At 31.2% G+C, this 27124-nt stretch overlaps 1 protein-coding gene across 1 annotated transcript; it reads right to left on the reverse strand.

Moving 5' to 3' along the window:
- Nucleotides 1-212: 212 nt before the first annotated feature.
- On the reverse strand, nt 213-22182 carry LOC125068890. The gene is made up of 6 exons (XM_047678250.1): nt 21628-22182; nt 5319-5498; nt 4791-4912; nt 3305-3545; nt 2560-2822; nt 213-2423 (listed from the first exon to the last, which is right to left on the reverse strand). The coding sequence occupies exons 1-6, from the start codon at nt 21770-21772 to the stop codon at nt 363-365; spliced, it is 3012 nt and encodes a 1003-aa protein (XP_047534206.1). The 5' UTR covers nt 21773-22182; the 3' UTR covers nt 213-362.
- Nucleotides 22183-27124: the final 4942 nt, after the last annotated feature.

Genomic DNA, 27124 nt, shown 5'->3' on the forward strand with positions numbered 1-27124 from the left:
ATTACTTAACTAATGGAATGTATTTAATACTATATTACTGGCAAAATATTATTGCATAGTTGTTTCATTATTATTAGAATTGCCTGTTTTAAAAAGGCGAAATAAATTTAAAAACATATTGCATAAATAGTTTCTACATTTGCCAGACAATAAGTCTTATAATAATATATTTTATTCTTTTTATAATATTGTATAACTTTTAATGCTTAGAGTAAATTAATTCATATATATTTAATATTAAAAAAGGAATGACAATAGAATACAACTAGAACGCAGTGTAAGCGCTGGACGGCTTCTTAGATTAATCAATAAATTAAACACTTAACAACTATTAATTGCACTATGGTATCAAAGGCACTGGTTTACGATTTATTTTTATTACTATCAATAACAATATCCGTTAAACTATTTCGCCTTGAGTTTTCTTCCATATTTGAACTACTTTCTTTTCTAATTCGCGAAAAAAGTCTAGGCACTGGAGCCGTTCCAGATCTGTTGGAGTCCACAGGTGCTGGCGAATATCTTCTAGTTCTTGGTGGTGGAACTTCGCTTGCACTTTCCGAGTACGGAGGAGGTGGTTGCATCAACATTGTCATTCGATTTTCTCTCTGTGCTGCTGCCGTTATTTGCAATTCAGCCCCAGCTACGACTGTAGCTAAAGTTGGCGTAAATTGAGGAGCCGCGGCTCGAACTGAAATTCTTCTTCTTCTAGGACCAGTGGATTCTTCAAAATCTCCTCTGCTAGGTACTGGGGGTAGATTGAAATCAGGCCTAAGCGATCCACGTCTCCTTGTACTACTTTCACCGATACTTTGTTCTTCTGAATTTTGAGCAGTAACTGTATCTATAACCGCCAATGCACGAAGTAAATCTGCAACACTTGTGTTCTCCAATACTTCTACTTGTTCTGATTCGGGAAGATTTGATATGTTAACATCAGGGTCGAATAAACTAGGCCGACCACCACTAGTTCTATTTCTGTAATTATCTAAATCATTAGAGAATAGACTACCACGACCACCCTCTGTAGCTTGTCTATAACTTTTAATGTCACCTGCAAATAAACTACTTCGACCCATTTTCGTTTGCTTTTGGTATTGTTTAATGCTACTTTCAAGGTCACTAGTACAATGTTCTGGCGTGCTAATTTTTCTGCTATTACCAAATGAAGGAAATAGACTTCTGCGACCGTGACGTGTTTTTTCCTTATAGTTAACTAATTCATCCGAACTTTCCGGCATCGTGTCGTCATCACTCTTCTTAGTTTTGCCAAATGTAGGAAGTAAGCTAAGCCGACCTCTTCGAGTACGATGTTGGTATTTTTGTATCTCATCCTCGTCTACAGTATCGTCGTCATTACTAGTTGGATCACTAAAGTCAAATGTCGGAAAAATACTATGCCTACCTCTTCTTGTACGTTCTTTATAACGATTTGCGTCATCGTCAGGATCACTAAAATCAAATGTAGGAAATATGCTATGCCTACCAGATTTTGTCTTTTCTCTGTATGCTCTAGCAGCAATCACGTCTTCGTCTTCACTAAAATCAAAAGTTGGGAATATACTGTGTCGTTTTGGTTTTTGTTGAGCTGTCATGGCAGCAGCTCTATCTTCATCATCTGAGAAATCGAATGTGGGGAAAATGCTGTAACGCCCACGTTTTGTTTTTTCTTTATATGAATCTAAATCACTTTTTTCTTCTTCTCCGATACCGAAAGTAGGAAAAATGCTTCCTCGCCGTGACTTCTCTTTTACATTTTCTGAAGAGCCTTGAGCACTGCTGACTCTGCCTTTCATGGTATTTTTAATATATTCAGCAGGACTTTCACTTGAACTTGTTTTTCTGAATAATCGTGCGAATAAACTTCTTGGCTGATTTTCTTCGTTAGTTGCTACAGTAGCAGGTAATGATAGCTTTCCACTTCGTATATTAGCTTCTTTTCTATATTTTTCAGCTGTATCACCATTAGTCCATGTGAAATCATGGTCTAACCTTGACACTGATTCTTTTCTATAGTTTGGTACCGCTACACTTAGAGCCCTGGTTCTCATGGGAGCGCTGGATAAATATTCTTTACCAATAGTAAAAAGTGGTGGTTGTTCACTTGCTAAAATTTGTTCGTCATCAAATATATTGATTCCTCTGCCTTGACGTTGGGCCTCAAATCCACCTAAAACATTCACTACCCTGGCAAGTAATTCAACAGGCTTAACAATAGCCGATGCCGTAAATGTTTTTTCTTTGTCAATACCAAGAAGATCAGTATCTGACTGAATACGAAGCATGTCTTTGGCAGTTAGTTGAATATTTTCAGAATTAGCACGTTTTCTTTTAACAACAGGGTCTCTCGGTACAATATCAAATGTTAGAATAGGGCAACTTGCACTTCTATATAAATGTGGAGCAGTTTCGACGTATACAGGCTGAAAGAAAGAAAATAAATTTAATATTTAAAATTATAAGAAATTAACTTTAAATTGGTTTCAATTTTATATAATTTGTTGTTTTTTGTTTCTATTTTCGATAATAAATAAAGTTTTATTATTCATGAGTACTAACCTTTACTTTTAGTAAATTAGCCTCGTTAATTATTTTCCTGATAACGGCTATATCTCTTGTAAATCCTTGTAAGATTTTGCTTTGTGTAGACTTCAATTGATATGCGAATTTTTGTTCTAATCTGTGTACTCGTTCACTTCTCATCCCGCTCGTGATAAAACCAAGAAGCATTGCAATGTACCCAAGGCCAAATGTAATCCAGATGATGAGAAATATGTGGTATGCCAAGTAATAGCCGGACTTGAAACCATTGTTGACAGTTCCTGAAAATCATATTCATAAACTAAGGGTAAAAAATACAGTAAAAAAACTATATATTCATTCATATAAATTTTTGCTTTTGAATATCAATTTTCATTGCGATTCTGTAAGATTTCACTTCGAATCTCATTCGTGAATTGTTGATTACTGAATTATGGTAGTATGCTATTTTGAGACGTGTTTCTTATAAATTTTGTAAATAATTTAGTCAATGTCGTGTATCAAATTCTGACATTTCACGCTTGTATTCTATTTGCGTTTTGAGTTTCTTCTTACAGAAAGCTGTGCTATTCTATCATAATTAACTTCGCAAGTCATTTGTGTAACGTCGAAACTTTTATTTTGATGCATGTTTACTTTAAATGTTATAATTATTGTTCTAAAACATTCGTACATTTCATGATCATGTTCTGCAGTTAACTTGGAATTTATTATTACAAAATGACTAACTAATTAGAGTATTTAAATATAAACAAAATAATACCTGCAACTATATCACCAAATCCAATAGTAGTTAAGGTTACAAAGGCGTAATAAATCCCAGCGACGTAATCCCAGCCCTCGAAGACGACAAAAATACACGCCGGCAAGAAAATAAAGAAGAGAAATCCCGGAACGAGGTAGAGGAAGATCTGTCCAAGCATACCGAGGTTGTGGAAGAAGTAGTCTAACTTGTCCGCCCGTTTCTCATTTTTTCTTTTATATTTTCGATAAACTGAAATGAGCTGAAAATAATAATTGAAATATCAATAAACAATCACCTATGTTTTTAATATTAAAATGTATTGTACCTATGTATTATTAGCGATGGAATAAATATTTGTCCTGTTAATAGGAAATTATGCACTTATATTTAAAAAATAGGTTTCTACGATTATAATATATTTTATTAATACCTAAAATATAATTTTAAATACGTTCGTATGTTTGTTCTTTTATTTTATGAATTAATTATTATTATTTTAATCCTACTTATTTTTGAGGAAGTTTGAAAGTAGCACCGGTAACCGAGAAGCTATCTGGAAACCGGCTGTCTTGGTATGGCCATGTTATGCGGAGGAATGAGGACAATGTTGTGAGAAAGGTTTTGAGAATGGATGTGGATGGATATAGAGGTAGGGGACGACCAAAAGATTGTGTGAAAGACGATATGGTAAGAATGAATGTTACTTGTGACATAACGTCCGACAGAGAACTATGGAAGAAGAAGACATGCTGCGCCGACCCCGAGTAAAATTGGGATAAGGGCAGGAGGATGATATTTTAATCCTACTCATGAGCAAAAACGGCCAATGACAAACATCTTAACCGATTTCGTGTTTAAGCTCAGGCAAACAAAATTATCATGTGCTTTTTTAATAATTAATTTCGTGATCGGCGGTGAAAAAAAACATCGTGATAAAATCTGCATGTTTTACCTAATTTAATGTAATTTTGTCACTACACAAATCTGTGTTAATAAGCTTCATCTCAAAGGGAGAAAGCTTTAACCCAGCAGTAGAACATTTACAGGCGTTTACTTTACTTGATTTTACTTTTATTATATGCTCATAATGCTTTAATTACAATAAAATCTGTGTTTCTCAAAAACGAAGGTTTGAGCGACGATGTAGTCAAATCCATCAAGAAATAGGATTTCGTTTTGGTGATATCTCTTAGTAATGGTGGCAAGCAGATAACAATTTATGACTTTTATTCTAATCAAGATGAACAAAATTAAGATTAATCTACTATAACCACGAAATTTACAATTTAAGATTTTATGTACACACTTTAATAGAATTTTATCTGTTAAATTATTAATTATTTATTTGACTGATGATTGATTCTTCCGATATTATTTAAAATCCACCTGTTTAACGAAATTTAAAAACAAAAGAAAAAATACATCGTCGAAATTATGGAATCCTCCAAGTGTGTTAATAGTACAGAGATCTTAATACTAAATAAAATAAAGACCGTGAGTTTACCTGCATTCCAAAATATTCACCAAGGTTTGCTAATAGGATACCATTGATAGGGATCCCGAACAAACCATAAAATATCATCAGAATTCTTGAAAGGTGTGTAGTTGGTGCTAAGTTGCCGTATCCTGTAATCAGAAAAAAAGAATTTAAATGTTTGTAAATATATTTATGTTTATTTCTGGGTGTAATAATAATTATGTCCTGATGACCCGCGGCTGTCATTACAATAACTAGCAATTGCAAAATATATTATTTAATATATGTAGAGATTTAAGACATGTCGAATAGATTATCACAGATGCATTTCCTATTTCCTCACTCTCATAGTCCTTTATCTCATGGCCGAAAATCCGACGTTTTTTATTCATAAAATATTTTTTAGTTAATCGTACCTGAGGTCTCTGGAATGCAAATCTGTTTAACGTGTCTTTTATATTCTAGAAACTTTGTAAATCATATTGGTATTTTGATATGGATGTATTTCAAATTAAGCTTAGAAAATCCATTTAATATAAATAGCATAGCACTCACCTATAGTACTAACGACGGTGTAAGAGAAGAAGAAAGAATGGTAGAAGTCCCATTTGAATGGAGGTTCAGCATCTTCAGTTGTATAGTTGAACATGGACTTCCCGCAGTACTCGGATAACTTTCGTAGTATGCTGTCTTGTTTATCAGGATCATTCGGAATGTAATTTTCATAGAGAAGATCTGAAAATAGCAAAAATGTATTTTTTAAAACTATTGATGGATCTGAATTTTCGACAACACAATTGAGAATACTTTTGGAAGTTAAATAAAATATATTTTCTTATTTAAATTTATTAGCATAAGAATAGTGCTACGTCGTTTTTAATACAATAGATAACAGCAACGTGGCTAGTTGATGATTTTTATTTGACATTAGTAAATCTTCTCATTAATATTTTTGATAATCTGGCCAAACTAAGTTTATCACAATATATTTAACTTAAGGAATTAATACAAGGATTACACACTTCTAAGTGTTAAAATTTTATGTACCTAGTTTTCAGGTGGCTTCGAAAGCCGTCTCAGGAGGTCGTAGGTTTTAGCCTGAAAAAATTAACCTATGTCCATTCTTTGGGATTACTAAATTTAATCAAACTCGATTCAGTTGTTTAGACATTAGAAAACCTAACAGAGAGACAGAGAGATTCGTATATACTAAAAATAAGAACAAATTTGATACAACATTCCAATTATCAATAACTAACATAAGTATAAAAATGAGTTCTATTATATATATATATGACATTTTAGATTTTGTCGTGCATTTTTATTCCATCAGTCTGATATAAAAATAACGTTAATTATATTGGATATATTATTAAAACATAGTGCTGAGATCTCCTAATAAGCATGAAAATACATGTGACAGGAGTCTTACGATCAGATAAAATCAAGAGATCAAGCATTGGATACGACCTTTAGTTGGCATGTTTCTCATCCGTAGTCCGATAAATTAGCTGACAGAGCCAGGCAATTAAATTTATTGTTTATTTCCTATGTTATAGAAGAATGTACAATTATGATTTTCTTAACAAATATAAATGAATACTTGTGTATAGGATCTCTATGGGATCCAAAATAATCATCCGATTAATTGAGAAATTTTGACGTATAAACGTTTTGTAAACCTTTATTACCCGTATAAAGCCGGAACCGATAGCTATTATATAATAATATTAAATCCAAGTACTAGAAATATGGAACAGGTGTTTCGAAATACTAACATCACTCCTTGTAAATTTTTTTATATTAAAATAAAGATTTATGCCAGACTTCCTGTTACCTCCTACCGCGTAGATGTTTTATGTGTTTTCTTTATTATTACCTAATGTATTTTAAAAACATTATGGTTGTCGTTGGTAGCGATTTCTGAAACACTTAAATAGTCTATTATTCTAATAATTATGTCATTAGGTATAGCTAAAACAGTTTTTGTTTTAGTTTTTTGTTTATAACTGTTATTTGCTACAAATAAGGTCGTTGACAGCCAATATTGAACTACAATGTGTGATAGTAGAATACTAAAGATCTAGTTAAACAAAGTATTAGAGTAATTGCTGAATCACGACAAAAAGTTAATATGAGAACTTAATTGGGTACTTAAAGGTGTTTTTATGGCGACAATTTTATGCTCGGCTCAACACAAATGAAACAATTTGTATTTTTTTTTTTAATTCCTTTGTTACATTCTCCATTTGTTTATTTCGTGTATTTCACTGTATCGCCTAAATTAATTATTATTGGTGCTACTGTATAAACATTTTGGTCTGACTGAATAAAATCCTAAGATCGGTTTGGCCACTAAGTTTACAGGTATACGAACCATACTTATTTTAAGAATTTTATTTTCTAGTTATCTAACTAGCTTAAACAGATACCGAGAATATAAATTGAAACTAAACTAGGCCAATAAATAAGTAAGTATGAAGCAATTACATTACGGAAAAAGGAGGGAAAACAATTAGACCTGCGCCTAAAGCCTCTACGGTCGTTTTGGCATCGCAACTGATTGTGAGATTTAGAAAATACGGAATGTACCTGCGTTTCTGCTCACACTTGTGCTATAATATTCTTTGCAATTGGCAAAAGTCTCCGTTAAAAATAACCACCATGACTGAGGTTCATCACGAAGACAACTAATATAACACTTACAAATCTCCAATTATTTTTAGCTAAAAATACTTTTATCGCATGTATAAGAAATTGATTTTGTATCAAAGTAAAATACATAGTCAATTCCATTATTCTAAGAAGATATAATACTAACATTCTCTATAACTCAAACATTTGTGAAAGGACTTCAAGCCAAAGTATTACATCAGACAGAATCTATGTATGTATATAAGCGAAATACCGCTAACTCCTTAATAACGAAATCTCAGAAACTTTAACACCTACAAATTTGAAATTTGGTAGGTTCCTTATAGGGTATAGACATCCGCTAAGAACGGATTTTACGAAACTCTACCCCTAAGCGGGAAAGGGGGGCGGGGTGGTTGGTGTGGTTGGAAATATGTGGCTTATAAATTTCGAGCAGGTAAAGCCGCAGGTTCAGCTAGTTAAATATATGTATATATCTCTACCTCCATACTTTTATCCTTATAAGGATTACGTATCCTGCTGTCAAAGGCTATCGAACAAGCTATCAATTATACAAGCATAGATTTAAAACGGATTATTTTAGTTTTTACTAAGTCTAAACTTTGATCGCAACGTTCAAAAAACTTTAGCGCTTGTTTTTTTACACTTCATTCCAAACTAATTTAAAAAATAAAACAAATAAATAAAATACTTATAAATTAATGAAATAAGGTTTTTGTTATTTGGTAAGACGATTGCGATTTTCTAAAATTTTATCGAATCTCTCTAGTTCTGTTATTTGGATGCCAAAATATATTTGAATGTAAGTACAACAAACAACTACATAAAAAATTATAGTATTATTTAAAAAAATATTAAAGTTTTCGATTAAAATACTTTAGTAGGTATGTATAAGGTGTAGCGGGTAATCCAACTATCCAAATAATAAATTAGCTCCTAACTGATGATTTCTGGGTTTTTATCTTATCGACATTTGGAAATTCACAGAAGTGATTCTGTGAATTTCCACTGTCATTAACAATATAAAAATATTAAAATAAATGAATAAATATTAACGTTTTTATCCGGTAATAGCAGTTACGATACTAACTAGTCATGTGATACGAACTAGTCATGTGTTATATTCGTGTAAATACCGGCAAATAGCTGTGTTTTGGTTTGCAGGGTAAGTGAGCCAGTGTAACTACAAATCTTAGTTCCCAGTCTTGATCGCATCAGTGATGGCAATGGTCTATGGACTGTCTTGACCACTTAGACAGATGGCCCACTCGTCCGTCTATTTACCGATAAGGTCAGGTCAGATCGGTTCGTTTCGGTTTGGTTTTCGATTCTGCAAATGTTTCCAAAAAGAATCTAGCAAGAATATCGGGAGTTTGGTATTCTTTTCCACTATTTAAGTTACAAATAAAGATAAACTGTTTAATCATATTATAGAAACGAATGCCATCCAAAGTAATATTGTTATTTCGTGTAATATCTTTAAATTATTACACGAATAAAATCATACTACATTTAATTTATTACGACAATCATACAATAACCATTGTCTTAACGAAAACTTCTTATTGAATCAATCTTTAAAGCCAAGAACGTGCGTTCTGCGGTTTCGGAAGTAATTAGTGGTTTATCATACTAAAGAGGTTCTATTGAATGATTTTATAGTTCGCCTGTAAAGGAGGAGCGGCGTATTATAGTCGTGATTAACATCAGATTGACATAAAATCGATTTACAATGAGCTTGAATTCAACTACAATCGAGTGAAGGTCAGTGTCACTGTCAAGATCAGGAGTAAAGAGATGGACAGGAATTATTCGCTGGATAATCAGTGTATTTATCTGTAATCGTTATTAGCGTATAAATATATGTAAAGGTTTTAAATTACTGTAGCCTTTATAGCATATTTAGAGTTATGAAATAGTATTCTTCAGAAATATCTGATAGTGTAATCCGATTGTTATATTTTTTTATAATAATGTTTTTATAAGGAACTCTATACAACGATTGTCATCGTTATATATCTAGAGAGAAAGTTTCGAATTAGGGTCCTATTTTTCGTTACATTTAAATAATTAAAAAAGTATTGATATTCAAATTTCGAATAAAATAAAAATTACAAGTACTAGAAAGTTCATGAAAAGAACATAGGCTTAATAATTGTCTTTGCATTCATATAAAAAAAAATTAAGATACGAAAAAAAATAGGTTGCTTTGAAGATATTGCTGATTTAGCGATAAGGCCGCCTGTTGCATTCAAGCAACATTTGTTAAATCCATATGTAAAATTGTCTAATAAAGTATAAATAAATAAAAAAACAAGTAATGAGTTTATCAGTATTATTTAGTCGTGTTCAAGTATAGATATTTAATAAATAGTTATATGTTATAAAATAAACAGCAAATAACAATGAAGTGTTTTATCTTTTTCATTCTCGGGCGCCATTTAATTCCAACACTCATTTAATAGTTAGTGTCGAATATAAATCATCACATATATTTGTAATTACGTACTGTCGTACAAATATAAAAAAAAAATACACGAAATATTTATGTGACAACAAATCAGGTTTGGTATTATTGAAAATTGTAAATATATTTTCATTTAATATTAGACGAAATTATATAGGGGCCAATTATATCTACAGAAAGTAACTTTAAAGAAAACTGTGACCGTTAGATTACGTAACGTCTACAACGTTCCAGATTATTATCACGATGATTAAAAGCTTAGCTTTAATCTTAGAATTATAAAATCTTTTAAATTCTCACATTAAAAGCCAATATAGTATATATGTATATCTGTACCGTCCTTTGAGTTCGTATGTATTTAGCACTTAGCGAGATCGTGATGTCTGCCCTATTAACGTTTATTACGGAATATTGGTATAATATACAAAATCTTTTTGATGTGTAGGATATTGGCTTAACAGATTACCGTCTGGGGAATTTAAATCTGAATCCCTTGAAATTAGATTCGATTAGCAGATATGAGAATTTGATTTAGATGGTAACGTCATACGTCATCTGTCTGAGGTTTTTAGTAATCATTTTGCAGACATTGGCATTGTTAACGTTATCTATACATACATCGTCAATATGCAGCCAACCTTAGCAAAAAATATGTTAAGTACCTTGTGTAACACTAGCTCACTTACCCTATAAGCCGAACAGAACGAAAGTAAGCACGTTTGGCGGTAAAATATATGACGAACGGGTGCAACATTTCCAGACGGGTTTGTCCAAAACCTTACCACCAATAAAATTCATATCAACTTGAAACTATTTTCGTTACATATTAAATGATGAATGAAACTTTTTTTTTTGTTATAGGGGGCAAACGAGCAGGAGGCTCACCTGATGGAAAGTGATTACCACCGCCCATGGACATCTGCAACACCAGGGGGATTGCAGGTGCGTTGCCGGCCTATAAGAAATAATTGCCGGCCTTTAAGAAATAAAACCTCATGTTTTCATGAACAAATCAATTATAATTTATGTGTTCGTTATATTTTTTTAGTACTTGTGAGTTGAGTTGTAAAGCTCTAATTAAAGACCTAATTTTAAAATCACGAAGTATCATCGTCAGCCGTGTTTACAAAAAAAATCAGTGTTTACAATGTTTAGTTTTCATTAAAATTTCCTCATATTGTTAATTGGTTGGAGCGACTATATATACTATAGGTATATATATTGTATAGTGACATATATATCATATATCGTTGGGAATATATAGGTAATATTGTTAATTGCCAAATCATTACACAAACTCAATAGAAATAAATAGCTGCATCAGGTGACAGCTCGATTGTAAACAAAAGCTGTTTGTTTTAAACTATACAATACATAACTAGAATATATATTATTATACATAAAAAAACAAATACTACTTATAATAAAGAGTTAAATGTATTGATAAGTTTAAATACGTGTTTCGAGACTTCTGAAAAATTTTATTAAATTTTCGTTTTTAATTTTATATTGGTAGACTGATGGTTAGAGGTCACCAATGCTATGTACATAAGTTAAATATTAACCAACCTCTACATCATCAATGTCACAAACCTTGGGAACTACGTTTTATCCTATGTACCTATTGTTACCCTGGTTCAGTCACCCTTCAAACTGGAACACTACAATAGGTCCTAAATATTGTTGTTTGGAGAGTATGTGATGAGCGAGTGGTACCAACTCAAGGCTTTGGAAAAAGTCACAAAGCTCTTAAGAAAAAAAGAGTGTTTGAAAAAAAAAGGTGTAGTTTAATAATTTATTTCTTTTGTTTGTCTCTTTATCGTGACTCATTTTCGTTTTATCACGATTCCATATAAGTTTCACTTTAAATGATAAAATCATTAATGTATAGACTTGCAGTTTAAGTTGATAATAATTAATCAATTAATTAAGGCATTGCCTATTAAAAATTAATTTAGTATATATAATAATGTTAATAATTCAAGTAGCAATTATAAAGATAGTCTAAGCATTAAGCATCTACCACGTACTTATTGCGTAATTGAAAAGAGAAAAAAGACAGTGAATAAATTATCCCGTATTGTTCCGCAATTATAGATCTATTATCGTAAATTATCGTTTAGTAATGAGGAAAAGTGATTTTTCCCGTTCATAAATCAAAGATTCAGCGAACTCGGTGCGGGAGGACGTCTATTTCTTCCGACATGTCCTTTGTACCAGATTTTCCTTATGTCGTACACCGCCAGAATGCTAATGGACACTAGAAATATCCGGCTCGAAATAAACAATTTCGGCCTCCGAATGCGAAAATTTACTTCAGATTCGAGTAAGTTACTATTTGTCTCATTTAGTAAACAGACCATTCAAGGTGACAGCGCAAAGTTTATTTAGAAAATGCAATAAAAACACAATAACATATCAATAAATGATATTAACAGGACGTGTTTTGTAAAATGGCGCCTTTGCACAGATAACAAAAAATAAGATATTTTTGAAAGTATCAACCACCATAATGTTACTTGAGTAAATATACTAAAATATAATAAAAATGTAAATACTTTTTTTTTACTTTCGAATATATTTAAAAAAAACAACCTATTATATATTGATAGGATAAAAAATATGTCAAGAGATTTCATGTAAAGTTTTCAAAGTCAATGAAATTTGATAGTTTAATCTTCGAACAAATACAATTGTTTATAAATTAATAATTTTACGTCCAAGCACTTAAGGTTATCGAGCCTATTTCACTAATCGTTAAGGTGTTTATAATGCCATAAAATATATCATTAACGATCATTGTGATATTTAACATGGTATGCTACTTAGCTTATTACAGGATCAAGTCCTTTTATATTTATTCCTTAGGTCTTGCGACTTCATTTGTTTCGAATTAGCTCTGATCTTCTCCGTAAGGTTGTCTCAATGCTGCAGTATACTATTCATATAAATTTTATAATGAGGATATTAGTCTGATTGAACACTGGTCTAGGCGAATTGTAGATATCAAAATATTTATCGGTCAAAGAGCGGACGCGTAACGTCTTGCTTACCGCCTGCTTGGCTCAAAATAATTAAAATACAAAAGTACCATATTATGTGTTATCTCTGACATAATTGGCTATTATGATTAATTTTATTAGAATTTGCGCGCCCTATATATATATTACTCTTCATTATAAAAGGCATAGTATTAATTCACACTCACATTTATTACTACCTGTATAATTGTATTTGATTACCAACTGAAATGATTTTTATATTATTAAATTATTAATCATTTTTATATTTAGACTCGTAGTTCCCAAGAATTTAATAGATATTTAAATCGGATATAATATTACATAATAAAATAGGGTGTCTTTTTGTGTTTGTCTTTGAATTTGGTCTTCTCCCAAGACGTTACAGGGCTGTCCTGTCGACTTACTTTTGTCTGTACAAACAAACAAAGTTTACATTTTATTAGGATTTAATTTTATTCCCTTGCATTTTTTTTGAGTTAATCACTGTGTGAGCCTCGGCGGAAATGACAAATAGCCTGACTCGTATTAATGAAGTCGCCTTCAAACACATATAGTCCAGAAATTACTTACAATAAAAATCCGGTCTCAACAATAATTTGACAAAGACTTTTTTTAGTATGAATGAAAATTTTACGCAAGGACATAATTTTTTTTTTAGTATATGTAATGACGTAAATGAGAGTACACTATAGATGTAGACAAACCTTTTAAGTGTTTGTACGTTTCAATTAAATATGATTAAAACACTTGAACGACTTAATAACAGCTACTGTTCATAATCAGTGATACGTATATTCGTAAAATATTGACTAAGCTAATCAATTTTGATTGTGATTTCCCTATGAAATTAAATCCAGTATTAAGTCCATAGTGTGATAAATACATACGTATGCGTACTTTTCTCAAAAAGTACATAACTTGATGATGACGTAAGCGAAACTTCACAAATTAGAATATTCGATTATGTCATTTTTATTATAAATTCTGGAATGACGTTTTTAATATAAAGTCTTTATTATTAACGGCACCCAGCTGTGAGCCTCGTAAAACTCAAATATATTGCATTTATTTATTTACTGGCTAGAAAAACATATACTCGTAATGCTTATAATTTATAATGCACGTGCACTTTGACAGAGCACTACGACTAACACTCAGATGCTCTTCATAAGTTGTCAATGGTCGTAGGAGACCAACGACAGGCTCCAATATGTTACAGATTTTCGACATATATTTATAATGGCTCATTCACCTTTCAAAGCTGTATAAAATATTTATATTTAGAATGGGAGGATGGGCCATCAAAAAGTTCTATCACCGGAAATTATTTCATAGTTTAATAAGCTATTATTGTAAATAACAGAAAATCTACAGCAATTAGTATGATATAAAACATCGTCATTTATTTAATTTTTTTGTTATGGAAAACATAACTATTTCGTATATACCGCTATTTGTTTTAAATACAAAGATTTGCACATTTCATTGTTTGGTTAAATTTCAAAATATTATCCGAAGCACGAATATGTTTTAGAGAATGACCCATCATGATAACAACTAGTAATTATTTGTAATTATTCTTTTGTCTTAAATTATTTCAATCACGTGACGACTGTCACAACATTTGTAATTATTACGGTTTTAATATGAGCTCGTATATAAAGAATAATGGTCATTTTAAGGTAATGCACAGTTGTACGTCAATTGTCACATGGCCCCCACGAGCATCAGCTAATAATGTCTCGTATATATATAGTAGTAATTTGTTAAATACATTTTATACTAATATTATAATTGTGAAAGAAAGTTACTGTCTATCTGTCTGTTCTTCCTTCACGGCTACACCACTGAAAAAAAATCGATGAAATTTGGTATCAACAAGCACGGTTGAACTCCGAGAAATGATATATAAGGTTACTTTTTTATGTCTAGCCATCTGACAACTAACCTCTAGCAGGCGAGCGAAGCCGCGGGCGGTAACTAGTGTTTTAATAATTTGTTATCCGTATTTTAGGGAAGAACTGTCAAAGTCAAAAGTCAAAAATCTTTATTCAATATAGAAGTGTTTGCACTTGCTTATTGATTGTCAAAAATCTACCACCGGTTCGGAATTTAGCACCTCGGACCTGAGAAGAACGGGCGAAAGAAACTCAGCGGGATATATTTTTTTTCATTTTTTTTAACCATTTTCCATGTAGGTACAATGATAAGTATATATTAGTTGTTTAAAACAGCCTGGAGGCGATCATTTCATTCCCAAGGTGTGCAGTCAACTAAAAAGTCATTAGTGTTGTAATATCCTTTAGCACACAAACGCTCTTTAACGACTCTTTTGAATTTTATAATTGAATAATTTTGAACGTTTTCTGGGATCCTGTTGTAAAAACGTATACATTGCCCCAAAAAAGAGTTACTAACCCTGTGTAATCGGGTACTTGGAGTAACAAGTTTATTCTTGTTCCTAGTGTTAATAGAATGTACGTCACAATTTCTGGGAAAATCATTTATGTTTTTGCGTACATACATAACATTATCAAAAACAAATTGAGAAGCGACAGTCATTATTTTAATTTCTTTAAATTTACCTCTTAACGAATCTTTTGGGACCAGGTTATAAATTGCACGAATAGCCCTCTTCTGCAGTACAAAAATAGTATTAATGTCAGCTGCATTACCCCAGAGTAGGATGCCATACGACATTATACTATGGAAATAACTGAAGTACACAAGGCGTGCCGTATCCACATCAGTCAAAAGTCTAATTTTTTTTACCGCATAGGCTGCAGAGCTAAGTCTATTCGCCAATTTATTTATATGGGGGCCCCATTGGAGCTTAGAGTCTATTGTCATACCAAGGAACTCTGTTGATTCTAAAACATCTAATGCTTCCCCGTTTAAACGTACACTCGTTTTGACACATCTTACATTGGGAGTAGTGAATTTAATACATTTAGTCTTTTTACTATTTAACATTAAATTATTAACACTAAACCAATTTACTATTTCAGAGAGAGTATTGTTCACATCGTCATATATTGAAAGACGTCTTTTTATTTTAAAAATTAAAGAAGTATCATCAGCAAACAATACTATCTCGAGTTTATCACCTAGGAGATGTGGCAGGTCATTTATATAAACAAGGAAGAGAAATGGTCCAAGAATTGATCCTTGAGGGACCCCCACAGTAACTGGAGACCCGGGAGATCTCTTTCCATTTACATCAACCCTCTGAATGCGATTGCTCAGATACGAAATCAGAAGACTGAGTGCAGTGTCCCTAATTCCATAATGACGTAGCTTCCTGACCAAAGTTTCGTGTTGCACACAATCAAAGGCCTTAGATAAATCACAAAATATCCCTAAGGCATCCTGTGACTCCTCCCAGGCCCTGTAAATATTTTTAACGAGCTCAACACCAGCGTCAGTTGTCGAGCGACCCCTTGTAAATCCAAATTGTTTCTTGTGTAGCAACTTGTTATTGTTAAAATGTACTAGCATTTGATTTAGTAACAACTTTTCAAAGATCTTGCTAAGAGTTGTCGCCGAAATTCTAGTTTTCACCTAGCTAAGGGACATTAGGTTCGAATGTGTCCTTACAAATGATGTACCAAAATATAAGGCAAGTTACACAGAGGTGGTCTGTGGTCTGTGTCTCTCCCTCTGTGGATACGAGAGGGTAAGCCAGCTACTACGATTGATTATACTAAATTGATATATCCTGTAATCAAGAAATATAAGTTCCAAAATTTTTATCACCTATATATTGAATTGTTATTTATACCTTAATATATTATAGTTTTATTAATATATTAGTTTTTGCATATATTTTTTAAATAGACAAAGTTAAATATATATACAATGGTTCTATATTATATTTGTTATTTAATTGTACTTTTATATAATATTATAAATACGAATGTTATATCGAATTTTATATATTTTGCACAGGAATTAAACTTTTAGAGAAAATGTTATTCTATACTTGTAGCTTGTAATGTAATAAATATTATTTACACTATGACGTATTATTTGGGGATACAAAGTGTAGACAATATTGTATATAAGTATCTAACTATTTATGTCCGTCGAGGTTTATGATTTTTTACTTTTAGTAATATTTAATTTTTTAGCCAAATATGTTCCTACAACAAATGTTCCTATTTGGTGCAATGTTGTAACTAGTAATTCACTTTTTGAGTTACCTTTTATCGTCATCCATTAATGGCTACACCCACTTGCTTAACAATGAAACATTGGATCACAAAATTGGATCTTATCCATGAAAATGTTTTAAAATTACATTAACATTTTCTTTTCAATAAATTTACTTATTAATTTTATAAAACTGTAAACTAATTACTGAAACATGAAACTCTTATATTATCTACAAACAAGCCACTCGTCCCGGCTTCGCACGGGTACAATGAGGTTCTATATACAACTTTTAGATTCAAGCATAAACATAAAAAGAAAAAAAAAGTTATGCTAGGAGAGTTGAAATTCTCTGCTAATCTGTAATATAACACGCATGTATTTTACACCTTCCGCTTAAATCACTCTATTCATTCATAAAACCGCATTAAAATCCGCAGCAGAATTTAAAAGTCTAAGCTTACGGCTGGAAGCGACATTATTTTATACCATGCAAAAATGTCTTCTGTCAAACTAATGAAAGAGAAAAAAAACCGTGCGTTACTTTATCGATATAAATTTATTAATAAGGCCGATATAATTTATGGTGGTATCGTGAAGTGGGTTTAAACTGCAACCATATTAAGCGCGTCTATTTGTTTGTATATATAAGTTAGCATAACATTGAAAAGGGATTCGATAGTTTACTATAAATTTAAACACATATATGATACTAACAATACTTCGACATTATCTACGAATGTCTTGTTCACGAGACTCTGAATTTCGTGAGTGTTCTCACTGAGTCTCGTGAACAAGACATTCGTAGATAATGTCGAAATATCGAGCTCCACCAAATAAAAATAAAAAACATGGTAAATATCCCGTTTTAAATATTGTTAGTAATAAAAATAACCATGGTAATTTAAAATCTTACATATATGATAGTCTAATATTAGACAAGAGCCGAGAGCCTAGTCCGGTCTAGTAATTAGGACTAACAGCTAGGCCTTTAAATTTTCATATTATTTTTGTCGGCGGTATTGTTGTTCTTTTTTTTTATTATGTTGCGCATGAAACCCTGCCAATATTTATTTACCAATACACATTCGCGTAGCAGTGAAATAAACTCCCAAACTTTTTATCAAAAAGGATAACAGGCCTCAGTCCGGCAGTGAAACAATTACAGGCTTACAACTACAGTTCTTTTTTTTATATATAGAATAAAAATATTTACAGTCTTATCGTAAAGTTAAATACTATGTTGATGTTTTAAAATCTCTAAAACATGTATATAAAGCAATTGCTCTTAAGCATTATATCAGTTTAGATAATATGAGCTGTATAAAACGTCAGCCGTTCGCGAGAAATAGGTACAATTATAATATTTGCGTTTAATATTTCATTACTCATAAACTAAACAAACATTTTTAATCACAAAATTATACGTTTTTTGACTATATCTAAAGTTCTATAAATTTAAGCATTAAATATATAAAAATTACATTTAAAATCTGCAAACTTTAATTATTAATTAAACATCGTTTATGTACTTAATGATATATTTCATTCATGACTAATATATATTTTTTATATTATCTCACCTTACTCGTTTAATTACGATTTTAAATATACTTTTTTTTTGATAAATTATTTGGCAGACTCATAATGGACCACCTGATGGTAAATGATCATCAACGCTGATAGACATCGGCTCCGAAAGAAACATTAAGTATTCCTTACATGTGCAACCAACCTTGGGAGCCAAGATGTTATGTCTCTTGTGCCTGTAGTTACACTGGCTCACTCATCCTTCAAACCGGAACACAACGATACTAAATATTGCTGTTTGGCGTTAGAAAATCTGATATGTGGGTGGTACCTACCAAGAGGGGCTTGTTCTACCCTTTAATCTCTTCAAAACATTTGGTATTATTAATACCAATAGTGAACATCATTTGGTAAAGTATCGCTTCTCAAAATTAATAGGTCGTATGTGAATTTTTTTTTATCAACCTTACTATTAATACCGTTGCAAATATATATGAATGCCTATGCACACCTGTTATGTAGATAACTTTTACATAAGATCTGTTGCACCAAAAATACTATCATATTATGTGGAATAATTCAAATAAATAACGTTTTTTTAAATTTTATCAAAAATGATTTGTTTTTTTACATTTTTATGACTGAACTTTCTGTGGACTTTACGGAGATCTTTACAAACCGTTTAGTACATAAAGGTAATGTTGCCATTTTTCTTAACAAATTTCTAAAACATGTAAAATCAAATCAATTGTTTAAATGTATTCGTTATATGACCAATGTATTTTGACTTTTTTATTTCGTTCGCGTATGCTGCAACGAATCAAACCTTAATGCACCAGAATCACTACACTCAACGCATAAACTATAATTTTTTATTGATAATATCGATACTACCAAAGAAATTTTACTTAAAAAAAAACTTTATTATAATTTTCATATCAGTGTTGTGTCGTAATAATTGTATCATTCAACAAAAACTTCTCTTAATCGATTTAAAAATTAGCCTTATTACAAAATGATATTTGATTGATCAATTTCATTTGAGCTATCTATTAAATCTTAAAGTACCATATTAAATGAGAGTTCTGGAGGGCTAGATATAATGCGTTCTACAATAAATTATCGAATCGATTACGAACTTCGCTTTCACTTATTTTATTTTTTCAAATATTTTTAAGCCGTTGAGCAAACGGATCACGTGATGGTAATTGGTCAAAAAAAGAAATATTAACTATTCCTTACGTCGCCAATGTGTTAAAAACTAGTGTTGCATATCGAAAGTCCACTATCGATAGACTATCGATAGTTAAGGTGTTAGCGATAGAATCAATAGTCTATCGATAGTATTGTCACGTGTGATAGCTCCCCATGATCAATACTATCGATATCGACTGCTCTCCGTGAGCATTATTCTTACGAGCTATTGATTACGGCAATTCTATCGATACTATCGACAATATCGCTAGCTCTCTGTATGGTAGCAGCGATACTATTGATACTCGATCGATAGTATCTATAGTTTTGGACTATCGATAGTTTAGGTTAAAAGTAATGGTTTTTGCAATACTATTAATACTATTGCTCATAGTATAGTATTGCTCAGGAGCTATCGATACTATCGATTGTACTATCGATAGTCAAACTATCGATGGATCTACAACGCTGCCACGAACCTTACCAACTGAGATATTATGTCCCTTGTCCTTTATTACACTGTCTCAATCACTCTTTTAACCCTTTAAATAGAATAATACTATGTTGCTGTTCGTATTTCTTGAGTACCCACTGGTTAATATATCAACTTATTTTGTAAAGTACCTACAATATATTAGTTTTATTAAAATAAAATGAATTAACTATTTCATTAGAAAATTATTAGTATTTGTTTCACAATAACATTTTTATGAGGAAATTGTATTATTAATTCTTTACGCAAGTTGATTGTAATTGTTTTCCGATCAGTAATTATTATGACTTTTTATCTGGTAAAGATAAAGATAGATTATTTAAAGTCAACTTAAATTAAAATTAAAAAGCGGTTGTAATTTTAGTTATGACATTTTGTATTTAAATAAAGCTATCAACTCAATTAATAATACATTATAGTCATTGCTATAAAAGAAGAAAAAAAAAAAATTTTTTTTTATAATTGCAGTTTTCCGAATAATTTGTTCTCATTTGCTTTTCTTGTAAAATATACAGCACCTTATTGATTGAAATAAAATTAAATTGAAACAAATTTGTATCAATAATAGTTATCAGCTCAAGTACAAAACATAGAATGCAGTAAGGTTGTCATTTTAGAGTTAACAAGGGTATGTTAAACAGCTGACGTTGATAGCAACATCACGAAATGTTGGCAAATGATTTAAAAAAAAGCATTTTATCATTTTTATTTTACTCAATGGTCATAAACATTTAAAAAACGAATATAGAAAGAGATAAAAGAGTTACTAATTAGTCGTATTTGTTATTGTATCTAAATTGTATTTACAAATAATTTCAATAAATCAATTACAGAATCACTGTTCAAATGTCCTAGATATTAAATGACTTATAATTTTTTCATTATTGCTACATTCACCATTCTTGAGTTCAGTTACATCACTACGACAATCCTTTAAGTGGATCGATAAATGTAGAAACACTAGTGAAGTGTCCATCGTATTGAAAACTGCATTTATTCACTTATCTGATTGCAAGGTTACAACATCGACTAATGTATCTGATACTAACATTCGCATGTGTCTTCGGAGCTATTTAAATTAAAGCTGTTGACATTAAATAACACTTATTGATTTATACGTGGGAAATGTTTTTTAAATTATAAGCCATTCAAATAAAATCGTTTTAATGGTATAAATTATAGTTAAATTGAATTTTGCTCTACATAAGCTGTCCAATTTCGCAATTCATATAAAATTAATGTATTGATGAATGAAGACTAGAAATAAAAGGATATGATATAATTTCTAAAGCAGTTTTAAGGTCAAGTTTCCTGTACGATAGGTTTTAATGATATTGGCAACGGACTTACTTTGGATTTCAAGTCTTTCTAGTTTTTCTTCTGCTCTCTGTGCCAACTCCAGGGGGCTCTCGATGTGATAGAATATGCTGGCACCGACTAATAGATACACGATGTGCAGTGCGAGCATACACGCTAATTGCTTTTTAGACATCATCTTGACTGGTTTTTGTATATCTTTCGAACCAAGTTCTCGCGTAAAAAATACACCAATGAGATTATTTTATACAATTTAAATCACAGCATTTCGAATGTCGGTATAGTCTTTTTAAATAATAAAACGCTTTCCCACATGTTAAATAACATCTTCAGATTGTCCGCGAAAAGTTTCTAAGGCCCCCTCTCATTTTGTTATCAGTTATTATACACTAGATCCTTAATATATTTTTCATGACGTTTCATTGCACAGTCACTTCATTCATACGGAACAATTTTTTAAAACATCGGTCGGTTGGCGAAATTAAAAAAAGAAGTTCTGATGACACTTTCCGATTGGACGACGTTCGACCCAAGCGGTCGATGCGATCGAATGATTTTCCCGGCGCGCGCGCCTACAAATCGCGTGCCGGCCGCGAACACGTCCTTTTTTTATATGAACAGCTCTAAATGTTTGACTGGCGACTACTCGCATTAACTCGTCGTAAAGGATAATAGGTAAGGTTATTGCCAGCATTATACATGTATAGGTGAAAACCACTAGCGCAATGATAATACTAACGCGTTCGAGCGAAATCGAGCGATTTCCATTTACGACAGAAGATTAAAAGGATTCTGTGCCTGATAATGGCCGTCTAGGTAAGGTGCGTTACATCATTTTTGTGATAGCGAATTCTCTCAGTAAGTTTAACCTCGTTTGACGTAATAAGAGCGCGATTACTTCCTTAAGCTCCTCATTATTTTTGTCACATATACCTATTTGATAAGCTAAAAAATCCCCTTATGTATATTTTTCGTGTATTTCAAGAGCAACGTAGTCATCATTACGGTTGATTCCTCTCAACCTCGGCCGTAAACTGGAGTTCCCATAGTCACATTGTGCTAGCTTAAAGTAATATTAGTGACACATAAATTTGGGAAAAATTTAATTTGAACTCTGCCTAAATGCAGACATGTTTCGTGTCATGTTTCGTTACTTAAAAGTGTTCGAACAGTTATTACGATCATACTTATAAATATCATCAACGTAGATAATTTGTCTGTCATTTCTATTCGGTGTGGTACTGTGCGCGTCATTATAGTTTTTTTTATTACTTTTGTACACATCGGCTTCAATTGAAGTTCCTTTAAGGGAGATACATACTGATGTAGAGGAGATATGATTGGAATTCATAATTTACGTTAAATAGTGTTTATAACTCTGATGTGAAAATAAATATTAGTTAGAACTAACACTGTGTTTTTAATTGTATTTTTAAACAATATAGAGTTTTTAATTAGAACGTAATAAAAATAAATGACAAACGATCCTGTTTTTTTTCTGTGTGTTATTAAACGCTTATCAATAAAAACTGCGTTACGTTATTGGACGTGCAACAAATCCTGTATCTATTGGATGTGTGGCTTAAACAAAACGTATGCTTTTTTTAAATTTTATTTGCAAAACGTTTGCAGAAAGCCTTTATACGAAAAGTAAGTTCAGCTAATAAATAGTTTTATCTCTCATTGTTTACAACCGATAAGATAAAATAAAAATCCCATTGAATTATAACTTTCAACCCATGTTTTCCTAATTGCTTCTTTTATTCAGTAATATATTTTCTACGTATTATTTTTACTATGAAAGGCCAATCATGTTTCTTATTCTTAGAACTCACTCTCGTCTAAATAATTTTCTTTCTTCGCTGGAAACGATCATATTTTTTCTAACTTACTCATTGCACTTTTTTATCGTTTTCTCATTCCTAATTTAAATCTACAGAATGTCTATGTGTAGGTAAATGAATATGTATGTTTAAATGTGTGTTTATTATTTGTTATCTACCTTAAGTCATTATTCAATAAACACTTAGGTTGTAAAATATTATATATAACGCTCTTTTTTACGTTACAAATAAATGTTCCAAAATTTTCGTTTAATATTCTCATTTTTTATAATCAAATGTTTAAATAAATTTATATGAAGCTTATGGTTATAAAATTGATTTACTTATACGCTGTGACTGCAGACGGCATGACGTGATGACGCTCTCATATGCCGTCATACTCCTTCTCCGCCGCTGCTATGTGCTCCCGCATGTTGTGTGTGTGTGTGTGTGTGTGTGTGTGTGTGTGTGTGTGTGTGTGACGACTATATTATAATAATTAAACGTATTTTTTATTAAAGAAACCCTATCTATTAATTTATGTTTTATTAATTTTCTTCCATAATAAATTAATTCATTAGCTCATTTTGAAGTTTTACATCTGACGAGTTTCTCATAACGGTAATTTTTTTTTTTTGATGTAATGAGTTTTGATAATTTTGTATGTCAGGAGTATAGGAGAGACGTTTATTGTCTTATTAGTAAGCTGAGATAAGACTTCCAAATCATTAGTCCTGTAACAAGAAACTCTAATCTCAACGAAATGTTATACGTCTTATTGACTATAATAATTATTAAATCTATAGGATACGCGTTCTAACCACTGGGCCATTTCGGCTCATTGGGCCATCTCGGCTCTTATTATAAAGAGATAATGCTCTTAATCTACAAAAATTTGCTAGAAAACTACATTAATTTTTACATTAATTAAATACCAAATACAGTCTTAAAGGCTATATTAATAGGCTATAAATTATAGTTATATCACACATTAATGCAGAGATATCGCAATATTTGTCTAAGAATTTGTTTCGAAACAATATCCTCTAAAATACTTAGAATAACTTTAGAAGTTAACACCAATTCTAAATGATGTGCAACCAAAATATCGTTTCCTGTGATATGGGCGATCAGGTAACCAGCTATAACAAAAAAAAAATACCCAAATTTAAATATATGAGCTGTGAAAAATTCTGATGTGTTTCACAATAAAATTATGAAACAAACCAATATTTATATTCTTCATGTTTCCCATTTATGACACACCTACTGGTTATTTTATAAAGTAATAAATAAATATGTAATTTGCTTAATATTTACTTGCTCAACGCACTTCTTATTTTATTTATTATTAATAAACTGCACGCGTGCGAAGCCGAGCGTGTCGATAGTTAAAAAAGCAACTACGATATTATTGGAATAAAGCAGTTTCAGTTTTTACTATATAAGAATTCAATACTTAAAATTTCGTACATCATGCATTATAAGCATTTAATTAATTTCACATACAAATGACCATTTTTATCTCTAGATTCATGTGATGCAATTGCAAAACTATAAAAAAAATTAAATATTTTATTTTGAAATGAGGAACAAAAGATTGCGCTATTCGTTCGCCATTTTTGCCACGGATTCTGGCTTTAGGCCATTTTATTTATGTGACACTAAATACATTTTTTACATTTTGTAACTTCGGAAATATTTTTATAAGATTTTTGAACATCAGAAATAATCAAGACTAAATCAAGGAATCAATCAATCAATCCTTTTTCTACTAAATATTCTTAAAAATAAAGTCGACATCATCGATGACAACTATTATCTTTCAGTAAAAATAACTAAGTAGGTATATTATAAATGAGTTTTCACTGAAAACAAAGGAACTAATTTTAAGTATCATAGAGGTCTGAACTGTGCAAAATATTAAAAAAAAAACAAATAGGACGTAAGATATTTCTTCGCTCTTTAAAACAAGAGGTTGACAGCGCATGCGGGCTAGAAGAATTTTAATTGTCGCCTACGTTGTTTTCCAAGAAAGTAAGCTAACGAGTGTCAAGGTCCTCGTAATATCCGCTATCAATGTATTTTACAGACACGCGAATAACAAACACAACAATGAGTGAGCAGCTCTGCGTTTTTATTCAAAACAACAGCTTTGTCGATCTTAGAGCTCTCTAATTATATTTTTTAGGCTTAGTATATAGAGGTAGATGTAATATCCACCTTATATATATATATATATATATATATATATATATATATATATATATATATATATATCGAACCATAATCAAAATATACTTTATTCAAGTAGGGTTTTACAAGCACTTTTGAATCGTCATTTAACAAACTATATTAAGTGAAGCTACCACCGGTTCGAAATGTAGATTCTACCGAGGAGAACCGACAAAAAACTCAGTAGTAATGTTTATAATAATAAAAGGTAGGTAATTTTACCTACTAGCTAGCTAGCTATAGAGTCATTAGTTCTCTTTAAACAAGCATTAGTTGGACATATATATTTTAACTACCAACGACGTATTTCTAACTTAATAAATACTAATCAATCTATGCATATATTAAATGTGTAACGGGGTCGTGTAAACAAGCTAGTGACATGATATATCGATTCTAAATGGATCAAAAGTAAATCTTTTAAGAATATTTAATGTAATTAATTTTAATTTGAGAATACAACAATTCTAAGGAATTTGCGTATGATTCTAAAGTTGTACGGAATTTATTAATTTAAAAAGGTACATTAATAATTACATTTACATTAAATAAAAATCATAGACTTCGAAACATTCACTGTGATATGTACCTATATTGATTAAAAATGTAGATACATCATTTAGGAATTTCAACATGTGAACTAATTTTATACAATGTGGATTGTAAAATATTTCACTGCCTGAGGTACCTGAAGAGAGAGAAACGGCAATTAATAGGGCTTAAAACACGTCGGAGAAGGTTATACTTATCGAATAATTGATACCACAAACAGTCAATACTTTATTTGATCTGTTATAGGTGGAAGAATCGTGAGCCAGTGTAATTTTAGCCATAAAACCTCAGAAGACATTATTGGTTACATACTTCTGGTAGTGTCAATTTCGAAGAGCAAAAGTGACCTGGGGCTCATTTGCTCTGCCTTCTTAAAACTAATAAAGGAGAGAAGAGGAATATTTAATGATTTCTGAAGGCGATTGCGAAAAATCTCGAATTAGCAAAGATTAGGCATCGTGTCAAGGCTCAATAATAGCATCCGCATTCCGTTCATTGATTTCAGATGTCATTACAGTGTTGTTAGTGATGCTTTTTCTTTATTGGAGTTGGAATTGTGTTCGTGAAAGGTTTGTCGATTAATTCATTCACTCCAAATTAAATATTAGATATTTGAAAAAAATGCACTTGCCGGTCTTTTGGCTAAAACAGCAATCTAGACAACTTTTGGCAAGGGATAAATTTTAAAATATGTGGCAAGGGCCGCAATAAATAAAATACATGTAATTATAGATCTATTATGTATGTAATATGAGAGAAAAATAAATGACAATAGATGAAAATATTGAAAGTACATATGTATATATTACATTAAATCATTACTAAATGAAACAATGTTCTGTGTCTTTATTGGTGTGCAAGTTATCTGGGTGCCGAATTTAGAAAATGTCGGTTAAAATTGGCACGGAAAAGCAACTTCA

This window comes from Vanessa atalanta, chromosome 14 (genome assembly GCF_905147765.1).
Source record: "Vanessa atalanta chromosome 14, ilVanAtal1.2, whole genome shotgun sequence".
Taxonomy (NCBI): Eukaryota; Metazoa; Arthropoda; class Insecta; order Lepidoptera; family Nymphalidae; genus Vanessa; species Vanessa atalanta.

Coding starts and splice junctions, on each gene's coding strand:
- LOC125068890 (XM_047678250.1), bottom strand. CDS start 21,772: ATGATGTCTAAAAAGCAATTAGCGTGTATGCTCGCACTGCACATCGTG. Junction 5,499..21,627: donor AGAAAGACTTGAAATCCAAA/GTAAGTCCGTTG, acceptor TGCTATTTTCAG/ATCTTCTCTATGAAAATTAC. Junction 2,424..2,559: donor CTAATTTACTAAAAGTAAAG/GTTAGTACTCAT, acceptor TCTTTCTTTCAG/CCTGTATACGTCGAAACTGC.